The 12350-nt window shown below is 39.4% G+C and overlaps 1 protein-coding gene across 3 annotated transcripts in view; it reads right to left on the minus strand.

Annotated features, from left to right (window-relative positions):
- The window catches only part of LOC107589921 (docking protein 6-like), a 106450-nt gene that overhangs the window by 62581 nt on the left and 31519 nt on the right, over nucleotides 1-12350 (minus strand). For all 3 annotated transcript variants that reach the window (XM_016278494.1, XM_016278495.1, XM_016278496.1), the window contains exon 2: nucleotides 4474-4581. In XM_016278494.1, the coding sequence (XP_016133980.1) occupies nucleotides 4474-4581 (108 nt within the window). The remainder of the gene's footprint in view (nucleotides 1-4473; nucleotides 4582-12350) is intronic.

Consider the following 12350-nt stretch of genomic DNA (forward strand, 5'->3'; position numbering starts at 1 on the left):
ATCAAATTGACATCAAACATAGACGTCAAAAAACAGGTCAAAAACGTAAATCAAATCTTATTGCTATATTGCTATAATGTAATTTATTTTTGTGATACTGAAAAATGTTTTTGTTTTTTAATATTTTAGCATTTTAGCATTCTTTTATTATTTTTTTCGTTTTTCCCCCTGTCTTTTTCGTGTTGCTAAGGGGGGGTCAAACTTGAATTTGACTTTTTGAAACTGGAAAACAGGAAAACAGCCATAGATATGTATACTGTATTTTAATTACTTAAAATGAGTGATACAAGAGTCTCTATCTTTGCTGGACAGCTGTACAGCAGTCAAAACCATCATCGTCAGAGGCTGACATTAAAAAATACATGAAGAATTATCTCCGGTCTGCTCCCAAAAGATGTGGGTGTATGGGACGCCAAAAGGGCCAGACAGTGATTGATCTGTGTTCTGATTCTGAATAGGTATAAGCTAGCATTTACACTACCAGTCAAAAAATTTTGAACAGTAAGATTTTTTATGCTTTTTAAAGAATTCCTACTATTTAAGAATTTTACTATTTAAAATAAGTGCTTTCTATATTAATATATTTTAAAATGTAATTTATTCCTGTGATCAAAGCTGAATTTTCAGCATCATTACTCCAGTCTTCAGTGTTACATGATCCTTCAGAAATCATTCTAATATACTCATTTGATATTCAAGAAAAATGTATTATTATTATCAATATTTAAAACAGTTGAGTACATTTTTTCAGGATTCTTTGATGAATTGAAAGATCTAAAGATTGGCATTTATCTGAAATTAAAATTATATTTTGTAATATACACTATACCATTCAAAAACTTGGAGTATATATATATATACATATATTGGGGGGTGGCAGGGTGGGAAGAAATTATAGAAAGTAATACTTTTATTTAGCAAGGATGAATAAAATTTATCCAAAGTGATGACAAAGACAATGTTACAAAAGGTTTCTATTTCAGATCAATACTGATCTTCTGAGCTTTCTATTCATCAAAGAAAGCTGGAAAAATTCAACTCAGCTGTTTTCAACATAATATAATAATAATAATAATAATAATAAGAAGAAGAAATGTTTTTTGAGCAGCAAATTAAAATATTAGAATGATTTCCGAAGGATCATGTGCCACTTAAGACTGGAGTAATGACGCAAAACATTCAGATTTGAAATCACAGGAATAAATTACATTTAAAATATATTCAAACAGAAAACAGTTATTTTAAATAGTAAAAATATTTCAAAATGTTATTGCTTTTGCTGTACTTGGATCAAATAAATGCAGGCTTGGTAAGCAGAAGAGAATTCTTTAAAAAACATAAAAAACTTTTGACTGGTAGTGTATCTACATCATTTATCTACCATATGTTGTTAATCCATCTATGAATTTAAGCCTTTTTTTCATGCAGAGTTAACCTTTGATTTACATTGACTGTAGTCCCTTCAGGGGATAAAAAATCCAGTTCACATTTATATTTTGGAATTGTATCTTGATAAATAAAACATTTCTTACTGTTGTGTCATTATTTTGGTGGTCTAGAATAGGACATGTGTGGATGTCAAATTGACAAAGTTTTTGACGTCAATTTGACTTACATTTTTGACCTGTTTTTTGACGTCAATATTTGATGTCAATTTGACATCTTTTTGACATCAATTGCCCACAGGAATGCCCTTTCACAATTTTGTATCACTCCGCTTGTTCTAGCCGGGTCTATGTTTTAAAAAAAATGATTATTCACTGAGCTAATCGTAGAGTACGTTAGTTAATATAAGAAGAAACGTCTAGCTTCACGGTCTCTCTCTCTCTCATTTGGATGCACGTCTTGCATTGTTTCTCTCTTATAACCTCATTATTTCTTACTAATAACTTAACTCTAAAAGTGTAATGTTTAACTGTCAACTTGAGCTTTGAATCCGTGGCGGAAGGAAGTAGTTCCGCACAAAAGAGGGTTTTATTAGGCGCTCCGTTGTTTCTTGTTTAATTACACACATATATATATATATATATATATATATATATATATATATATATATATTCTGATTTCTGATATTAAAGTATTATGATTTCCACAAAAATATTAAGCAAGGTCAGCACCAATAGCCTTGTGGGCAGCGCGCCAACATGCAGTGCCATTGCACTTCAGGGTGTCCCATGTTCGAATCCTGACTCGAGGACCTTTCCCGATCCTGCCCCCCTCTCTCCCATTTTGCTTCCTGTCATGTCTGATCTGTCCTATCACAATAAAGGCAAAAATATATATATATTTATATATATTAAGCAATAAATGTTTCTTGAGCATCAAATCATCATATTAGAATGTTTTCTGAAGGAAAATCATCTGAAACTTAAGACTGGAGAAATGGCTTCTGAGAATTCAGCTTTTTTTTCTTAAAAAGGACACTACTGTTTTTTTATCTATAATTTATTTCTAAAATCAATCTATAATAAATCTATAAATTTTGTACTCCATGTGTCAACCACCTGGGGAAATCCCAAACCCCTGCAAGCAATTTCAGCATGGGTGAGGTAGAGGTACTCTATGCTGATAAGACCATCTGATCAAATCCTTTATCACAGTGACTTGCAAAGTCATTGGAGCGATGCCAATGTCAGATACAAGCCTCTGACCAACAATCCACAGAGAGCACATCATATTAGCATCTGCCACAACACAAATAAACAGACATGTGCTCACGTTTACACCTTTAACCTGAGCTTCTGTCAGCTCCAAAAGTATCACACAGCGCTCGCTCCGGAACACCTACGACCCCTGCTAACTAAATAATTAAGACTCTGAGTTTCTTTCAGAGCGTGAACCCTTGAGCCAGAGCTCTCACTGTCAGAGGAACTTCTCATGAGGGGCACTGTGCAAATAAATTACGCAGGTAATGAATAGAGCTATCCTTGAGCCTGGAATGAACCGAGGATGCATGTTAAACAGAATGGACCCTATGTGCCTCTTAATTTACAGATTTGTAAGCGAATGAAGATATTAATCAGGATAAATTGAATAAAACATGGAAACATTTAAAGGGGTGGTTGATTGCGATTTCACTTTTTTAGTGTTAGTTAGTGTCTAATGTTGCTGTTTGAGCATAAACAATATCTGCAAAGTTACGAAGCTGAAAGTTCAATGCAAACAGAGATATCGTCTTTTAAAATTCTGGTGGTTTAATGCCTACAAAAACGGCTGGTAGGGACTACAACGAGTTACTTCCCGGGTTCGTGACATCACAAACCCAGATAAACCCCCGTCCTCGGGAAAAGGCAGCAAAGGGGGCGAGGCCATGCTGCGCTGCTTTACCGTGCGTTCACACAGCCGCTGTCGAGAGCGTCAAAGTGGCCGGAAGTCATTCATTTTCAATGTGAGCCAGCGGCGCAGCGCGACTTGGACGTTGAGGGTGTCGAGGAGAGTTGAAATCAGGTCAACTTTATGGTAATGAGCTATGACGCGGCATCTGGCGGCAACCAATTGGAACATAGAAGTCCACCGCTTTAGAGGATTCCAGAGAACGCAGTCCTGTAAACTTTGGTTCCGACCTCATTAGTTCCCAAGCAAAATGGAGGAGAGGTTGATTATTGCTGTGGCGGGTTTCCCAATAATCTATGACGTGTCCCTGTTTGCATACAGGGACATTAAAAAAAATGATGCGTGGACCAAGGTGTCTGAGATTGTTGGTGTTCCTGGTGAGTTGCTGATGTGCATTAACGTTATAGTAATAATAATCTAATGACATAATAAATAATAGTATAATAGTCCCAGTTCACTTTTAAACCTTTAAATCAATTTTCCTGATTATACTCAGCTCAGCTCCAACAATGAACTGTTCCAACTATACACTTATTTTCACATAGCTATGAGAAGCGTTATACATGGACGCGCGTGCAGTTGCTGTACTGTGTTAAAGCTTTAATCAGGATAAAACCGTATATTAAAAGCTAACATAAGCAGTAGCATTTACAAATAACAGCATATCTAAAAGTATGAGACAACAACAAACAAAAAACATAGCCCTACCATTAAGAGCCGTGCTTGTACAGGTTCTGCACGATCCTCTTCAATAATATCCTCTGCTTCTCAATCGGGCTCAAACTGATAAGCGATATTAATGACGCCGTTGTTTACAATACAACCGGAGCACATGCCGCTGAGGTGAGGGGCGGGACGTTTAGATGCGCACTAGAGGCGGTTTAGCCAATCACAACACACTGGGCTAGCTAACCAACCAGAGCCCATCGCCTATTTCTGAGGGCGGGGCTTCATAAAAACAGGAAAAGATCGGCCCGTTTCTCAGACAGGGGACAGAGCGGTGTGGAATAAAGGTAAATTATGTGAAAAATAATGTTATTAACGTTTACGTTTATGGGACTGCACCCCATAAACACAATCAAGCCTAGAAAAAAACCAGTGAACCACCCCTTTAAAATTAAGCATGGAAATCTCAATTACCTTGTGAAAGCTTCTGAAGTAAGCGGCTTTTTCATCTGGATATTTCTCTAATCGCCGTGGTCCTTTACTGGACGCCTTCTTGAATACAAGCCAGCATCTTCTGAAGATCTTTTACAGAAAGAAACATTCTTATTTACTCAAATGTTTAACATTTCGGACATAAAATAATAATCAAAAAATTATTAAATTGCAATTAATCACAGTCTATATTTGGAAAAAAGGGATTTAAAAATAATATTTAAAAAAATTAATAATAAAAAAAAAAATATATATATACACACTTATATTAAATCTGTAATAAAAATATGATTAGATTAACAATAACTGAAATACATGCTATAAAAAAAATTGCAATTAATCACAATCTATATTCGGAGATAAACTGGATTTTTTTTTAAAAATCATTATATAATGTAATATATATTTATAAATCTTAAATTATCTAAATACAGAATGTATATAGATATATAATGAAAAAGTAAAAATTAACTTTAAAATAAAGAAAATGAAGACAATTCCATAAAAATAATACAAAGCATTATTGACAACATCTACCAGCTTGCATACAATATTGAAAACATTTCCATAAAAAGGATTTTTAGACAATAAAACACTTTATGTAACACAATATACCGTTGAGCCATGAAACACATGAAAGAACCTCTAAATCTCAGTGCCACTCTCATTTCAATGTCCATTTGTCTGAGTTTGCCCCCTGCGCACTATTTAAAGAAATAAAGGCCTAAAATTCTGTCAGAAACATTCCTCCCAGCAACGTCTGAGACTTTCACAGATTAAACACTCACATTCCCCTGACAGCCTTTCAAGGTCAACGGAAAAGAGAGAGTGTGAGAGAATGTGCACAATCTCTATTAAAAAAAATCCACAAACACACACACACACATACTTATTTCAATCCATTTCCCCTGACACTTGTGTTTATTATCTTACACTGCCCAAAAACAGACACAGTTCTCTCCCAAAATGGTATGGGGAAAATCATAGCTTTGCCCAATCAATAACCCAGCAGTTCCATAATTAACAAATGAGGTTTGAATGGCCTTTTCTCAGCGGGACCATCCACATCTGTTTAATATCTCTGATTTATTTGCATAATAAAACATCATGCGTTACAGAATGGAAGATGACTCTTCTAATGTAGCTGAACATTTTACAATGGATATTTACCGAGGCTTAAGAGTCCACCTGGATCAGTGCCACCGTTTATTATCTTAATATAGAACTTTAATGGTACCTCGAGTCTGGTTTTCAAAAAGAAATTCTGCACACCTATATTGTGTGTTGGACCGAGGAGCGAAATGCCACCCGAGCACACTTAAAAACATATGACCCACCATGCTTTTAAGGTTAGGAGGATTCATTTACAGAATCCTGCTGCAGGCAGCCAGTGCTCATTTGTTGATGTATGAGTATTGCTGTCGGGATTCATATCCATGGGCAAGATTAATTTGTTTACTCCACTGATGTAGTGCATGGAAAAAGAACAATGCTTAACTTGGCACTCAACATAATTGATCTGGGTGAATTCCTGTACGCACGCCTGGTGCTCCTGATACCTACTATGTGTGTCGAGCCAAAAGGTTACACGCAAAATAGCTCCATTTCATCCACATTGTTGCAAATGGGAAAATCAGGACTGCCTTAAAAAGATAAGTTAATTCAACAAGATGCTTAGTTTAGCCAATTTATATTTTGTTTGCACAACTTATAATTATACATTTATTCAACAAAATGCTTAGTTTAAACAACTAACCCCCGGTTTCACAGACGAGGCTTAAGCCTAGTCCCAGACTAAAATGTAAGTCTGAGCTGTGTCAACTGAAAGAAACTTGCACTGACTGATCTTAAAATATATCAGTGCCTTTGTTTTGTCTCAAGATGCTCACCAGTAATGTGTTTTCTAAGTCAAATTTATGAAAAATTACTTAAATGCCATAATTGAACTATGGCCTAATCCTGGCTTAGTCTAAGCCCTGTCTCTGAAACCAGGCCTAAATGTTTGTTGGTCTGCCTAATTTTATGTTGTTTCAACTTAGCACAACTTTCTTGTCTTGTTGGGCTAACTAAAAACTTGTTGGTTAGACAAAGTATAAATGTGATTCAGCTTCACCTTTGTTACCCCAACTATTAATTATAGGTTTAAGGAACTCCAACATATGTTTAAACAACAAAAGTTTTTTATCTTATTTAACACAACATTTTAAGGCAGCCAGGTTACAAATTATTTTAAGTTGAATCAACTTGTTTTTTTCCAGTGAATAATGAAACACTGCACGCATGCCATCTGTTATCAAATGTGGATATGGAGATGATTTGAGATTTGCAAGCCTCTGCTGCCTGGACTTTTGGGATGCCAGACTGTTGTGATAAGACAAGGCTGCTTATTCAAACATGCGCCCCCTGACATGGATAAGGAAATTCAATACTTTTAATTTTTATTTATGTTTAGCTACAGCGTAAGCTATCTATAATCTCATTTTTTTTATTGATTTTGGTTGAGGAATTCAATTTTATTTAGGTCAAGAAGAGCCGGCAAGAAGACACCATTTCAAATAAATCGTTTCGACAGAATGACATACAGCTGCCTCTTGACCTTCTACTAAAGAAGCAAACTTTCTCACACTAACACTTTGATTTTATGAAAGGCTTTTAGCTGAACCCTAGAAAGCAGCCAAGAACAAGAGACACGGCCCAGCAAAACTGAATTTCTGGGCCAAATGGATTTTTTGACGTTCAAAAAACTAACTGTAAATCAAAAAATATAAATAAATACATAAATAGACAAACAAATAAATAAAATAAATATAAGTTGCATGATCATTTTAGGCAAAATGTCTAACATGCAATTCATAATTGTACTGTAGGTAAAAAGGTCTAAAAATAATAATATTTCAGTATTTCTACTTCAAATTCAGAGTGTTACTTGCCGTTTATTCATAATTATTTGTGAAATTCACTAGCAAATTCTAGGTGAAAGTTGTTTCAAACTAAATCCTACCATTTTTTCAGTGTAAATGCACTGGCTGTAAGGCTAACTAACCATTTTATTTGAACAGATTGCATAATATATTATGTATTAGCAGTGTTGGGGAATAACTAGTTACATGTAATTGAGTTACGTAATTTAATTACAAAATAAATGTAACTGTAATTAGGGCTGGGCGATATAGCTAAAAAAATTATCAACGATATAATGTTTCATATCGTTCGGTATCGATAATTATTGACATTTTTATAACCTTTTTTAAAACAAAGAGCAATAGAAAACATTTTTTACATTTAACCACTGTATTTTTAAATTAACTCAATTTATTGAAACAAATGACAATTTTTTGTTTTGATACACCGATCGATCGGCCAGGGATTGGAATCGACTGATTTTCCTCATGATCGGCCCGGATCGGTGATCGGTCGGTCAGTCTCACTTCTTTCCGATTTCGTTTTGTTACCAGCGGCACAGGCAATAACATCAGCCGCGCATTCTCGCTTTCTTCTCTCAGACGACCCCTTCTCTCTCACACCGTCTCATTCGCTCCGGTTAAATAGTGCTTGTATTGCGCATTATTTTAGTCATTCCTGCAGGTTTCGCGCTTATACCAAACGCACGCGTACCCCCACTGATCTATATTAGTGGAGCGCACAAGCCGTGCTCAGTCTCAAACAGCTTGTGAACCACAAATACCAAAATGATTGGCTAACTGCACTAAAACGTTCAAATACATACAAAATTATGTCAAAATGCCCGTCTTGGTTTTGGAACGTTAAATAGTTGAGAATGAGAACGCATGTTGTGTAACAGTATATTGGGTCCGGGGATAAACTGTTAAAGGGACCGCAGTCCAATATTCCTGCTGCTGTCTGTCATGTTAATCAAAGAACAAAAGACAAAGAAAATCACTTTCTGCTCTTGACTGAATACGTTTTATAACTTTAATGGTAAGCATTAATCTGTATTTAATTTTTACAAAGAAGACTACAGAAATTAAAGTAATCAAATGTAAAATAACACTGGATGTGTTGTTTTACATTTGATTACTTTAATTTCTGTAGTATTTCTTACCTGAATAAAAACTTACTTAACCTGAAAAACTTAGTTTCATATTTTTAGTTTCAATTTAGTTTCAATTTATTTGTGCTGTTGTTTGCAAATTTTTTTATTTGTTCTTATTTTATTACTGACTTTTTACTTGTGTTTTTTTTCAAAACTTTGTGTTGAAGAAAAGTAGATTTTTGTTTGTATATGCTGTCAATTATAGTTCTTAGAAAGAAAATCGGAATCGGCAAAAATCGGTATCGGCAGATCACACTAACAAAAAATCGGAAATCGGAATCGGCCAAGAAAATTGCAATCAGTGCATCTCTAATTTTAACAGTCCAACATAAAATGAAAATTAAACAAATATCTAATTTCTAATGTTTTATATGCAGATTAAATAGGTTAAACTTTTGGCTTGTTTCCCGAGGCCACAGGAGGGCGCAATGAGCAAAATAATGCAGCACATTAAATTGCAACTCAAGGAAATAACTGTCTATAAAAACATGCATTTCGTCTAAATTAACTCAAATATATAAATCAAATATAATTTCGTAAATTGCATAAACAATTATGAACAAAACAGCATCATGTATTTATGCATTGCTTAATACAAAGAGCCAAATCGCCCATCACACAGATTGCCTTTAAAAACATATGAGACGCAGTGAAAAGGAATAAACCTGATGTGTTTTCTAAAAGTTTAAACTGTTTTAACTTTGCATGGATTTCTATACATCTCTTGTGTGAGACACGAATGCAGCAGTCATATCTGTCTGTCTAAAAAATGCGCTGAATTTGCATTCTGTGTGAATGGCTTGGCTTCGGTTTCAACCTAATCAAGATCTTTTACGCATTGAGCTACTATATATCTCTAATATTTTGAATGAATAACACAGCAACTGCGCTTCTCTTGGGCTAGACTAACAAAACATTTAACTACAACGTCACTTACATCATCATCACCGCATCTCGTGCTCCACTGATGACGCTCCCTGACATACACCTAACATTCGACTGGACTATTTTTGCATTCAAATGCAAATATTTATTTTAAATTCAACTAATATTAATTATTTTCTCCTCTTTAATCTTCTCGTCACAGGTAGGCACAGCACTCATGTTCGTGTTTGTGTGTGCTGTCTGCGTCACTCATAGCACGTGCCTATATCGTGCACTATATCGAATTTTTTTATATCGTTATCGAAGAAGGTGTACCGTTGATAAATATCGATACCGTTTTATCGTCCAGGCCTAACTGAAATAAAATTTCAGTTACTTATGAAAATGTTAATGATTACAAGGGGGTTACATCTGAATATTTTCTCACACACACACACACACGCAGAGAGAGAGAGAGAGAGAGAGAGAGAGAGAGAGAGAGAGAGAGAGAGAGATTTAATTGATTTCTTTCCCAAGTTGCATTGATTACTCTAAATTTATGAGACACCAATTTTTCAGGAGTTTAGGACACATGCTTATTCGATAACTTATCAATAACTATTTTATTTCCTATTTGGGTTTATGTATATGCTTTGTTTTTTAAGATTGACTGTTTTTTTCCAAGGCATTGCTAGTTGCCAGTGTTCCCTTTCAGTCAGTCACGTTCTACGTTACGTCAGTCGTGACTGACGAATTGGGATCTCGCCCGAGAGCTCAATCACCTTCGAGTGTAAACTAAACAAGCCAATGACAGTTGGCGTGCGTGTTTCACCACACGCACCCCACCCCGCAGCGCGGGTATAAAAGGAGAGCACAGTGCAAACGCACATCAGCTTTTTGCTTCGGAGCCGAGCCTTCTCAGGACGAATCTCTGCGAGTGTTTGGAAGAAACAGCTGGCGTTGGCGTTGCTCTCTCTAAAAGAGAGTTTCCTTTTTTTCCTAAAAGAGCAAATGTCTAAAAGAGCTCCACGAGCGACGGGCATCTTTTTAAAGATGGCTTCCCGCTCGTGCGTTTCTGGATGCGGTCGTTTCCTGCCTCCATCTGATGGTCATGATCGCTGCCTCTCGTGCCTGGGCTTACAGCACGCTGAAGCAGCGCTCATGGATGAGTCATGTTCTCAGTGTGGGAACATGACCATCGCGACGTTGCGGTCTAGATACCTCCTCATTAAATGGGGGGGTATCCCTCTTGCCATGCCCCGCTCTAGCTCTTCCGGTTCTCGGAGGGCTACTTCGGTTCATGGTCAGGGAGACCTGAGGGTTACAGTGAGAGCTTCCCCATCGAGAGTGTCGGGCTGCACTGGAGGCCTCCTCCTTCTCCTGAACGCTCGAGGCTGGATGATTGGTTCCTGGGGGCACAGGCCGGGCATCGGCAGCCGCCTCCGGATCCATTCTTCCCGGAAGTGCATGAGGAGGTTACTAAGTCTTGGAAGGCACCTTTTTCTGCCCGAAACAGACTTGGTGCCTCCGCCGTCCTCACCACCCTCGACGGGGAGGGGCGGCCCAAGGGTATGTGGACATCCCTCCCAAAGCGCCGCCGCCTGGAGGGGTAGTCCACGCCTTCCGTCCAGGGCCTGTAAGTTCTCGTCCGCTCTGGCGGCTAAGGCTTACAGTGCTGCTGGACAGGCCGCTTCCGCCCTGCACGCCATGGCCTTCCTGCAAGTCCACCAGGCCAAAGCGTTGAAGCAGTTGCACGAGGATGGTGCTGACCCAGGTGTGCTGCAGGAACTGCGTACGGCGACGGACCTCGCGCTTAGGGCAACAAAAGTCACGGCGCGGGCCCTGGGTCAGACGATGTCCACATTGGTGGTCCAGGAGCGCCACCTATGGCTGGCCTGGGCGGATATGAGGGAGACCGACAAGCATCGCTTCCTGGACTCCCCGATCTCCCAGGCCCCGTCCCCGCCCCTGCCACGCCCGTGAAGCGCCAGGGCGGGCAGCGTCCCTGGGACGGGCGACCCGGGGGTTCTTGGATCCGGCTCTTCAGGAGATGGTGACTGCACCACTCCTTCCCCCGGCAGAGGGCCGGGTGGAGAAACCTTTGTTCCTGTTTTTTTCTGTTCCGCCGCTGGCTACCCAGCCAGTGGTACCCAAAACCTCAACAGAAGAGCGGGTTCCTTTTTCTCCAGGTTCCAAGAGGGCGAGGATGGCAGTGCGCGAGACCCAGTCTCCACATGGCCGTCCCCCTCTCCCTTCGCCAATGGGCAGCAGGGTTCAGTTCAAGGACGCTATGCGTCCTCACGAGCCCCCTGCCCAGCCGTGGAGCCAGGTAAGTGGCGCACCGCGCACTCAGACCCCACCCTGGGACACACGGAAGCCTCTCGGGTTGGGTCCCTGTGTTCCACCGCGCTGCCCCACTGCGGGTACGTTGGTGGTTTCCCTAGTCCCACCTGTTCGGTCGCTGGGGGCCTGGTTAGCGTGCCCCAGGCCGTCTCGCTGGCTCATGTGGACCGTCAGACTCGGCTTTGCGATTCAATTCGCCTGGCGCCCTCCCAAGTTCAGGGGCATTCGGTTCTCCTCTGTGCTGGACAGGGATGCTCCTGTCTTGCGTGCAGAGATCGCGGTCCCCCTGGCGAAGGACGCGATACAGCCGGTCCCTCCAGCCGTTTTTTACAGCCCATACTTCATCGTACCCAAGAAAGGCAGTGGGTTACGACCAATCCTGCACCTGCGCGTGCTGAACCGGGCCCTTCACAAGCTCCCGTTCAGGATGTTGACGCAGAAACACATCTTTCAAGGCGTCCGTTCTTTCGATTGGTTCGCAGCGATCAACCTCAGGGTCGACTGGGAAAAGAGCAAACTCTCCCGAGGAGGATCTCTTTTCTCGGCATGGAGCCGGACTCGGTCAACCTCTCGGCACGTCTCTCAGTAGAACGTGCAC

This window comes from Sinocyclocheilus grahami, unplaced genomic scaffold, assembly GCF_001515645.1.
Source record: "Sinocyclocheilus grahami isolate Dianchi unplaced genomic scaffold, SAMN03320097.WGS_v1.1 scaffold122.1, whole genome shotgun sequence".
In the NCBI taxonomy this organism is placed as follows: Eukaryota; Metazoa; Chordata; class Actinopteri; order Cypriniformes; family Cyprinidae; genus Sinocyclocheilus; species Sinocyclocheilus grahami.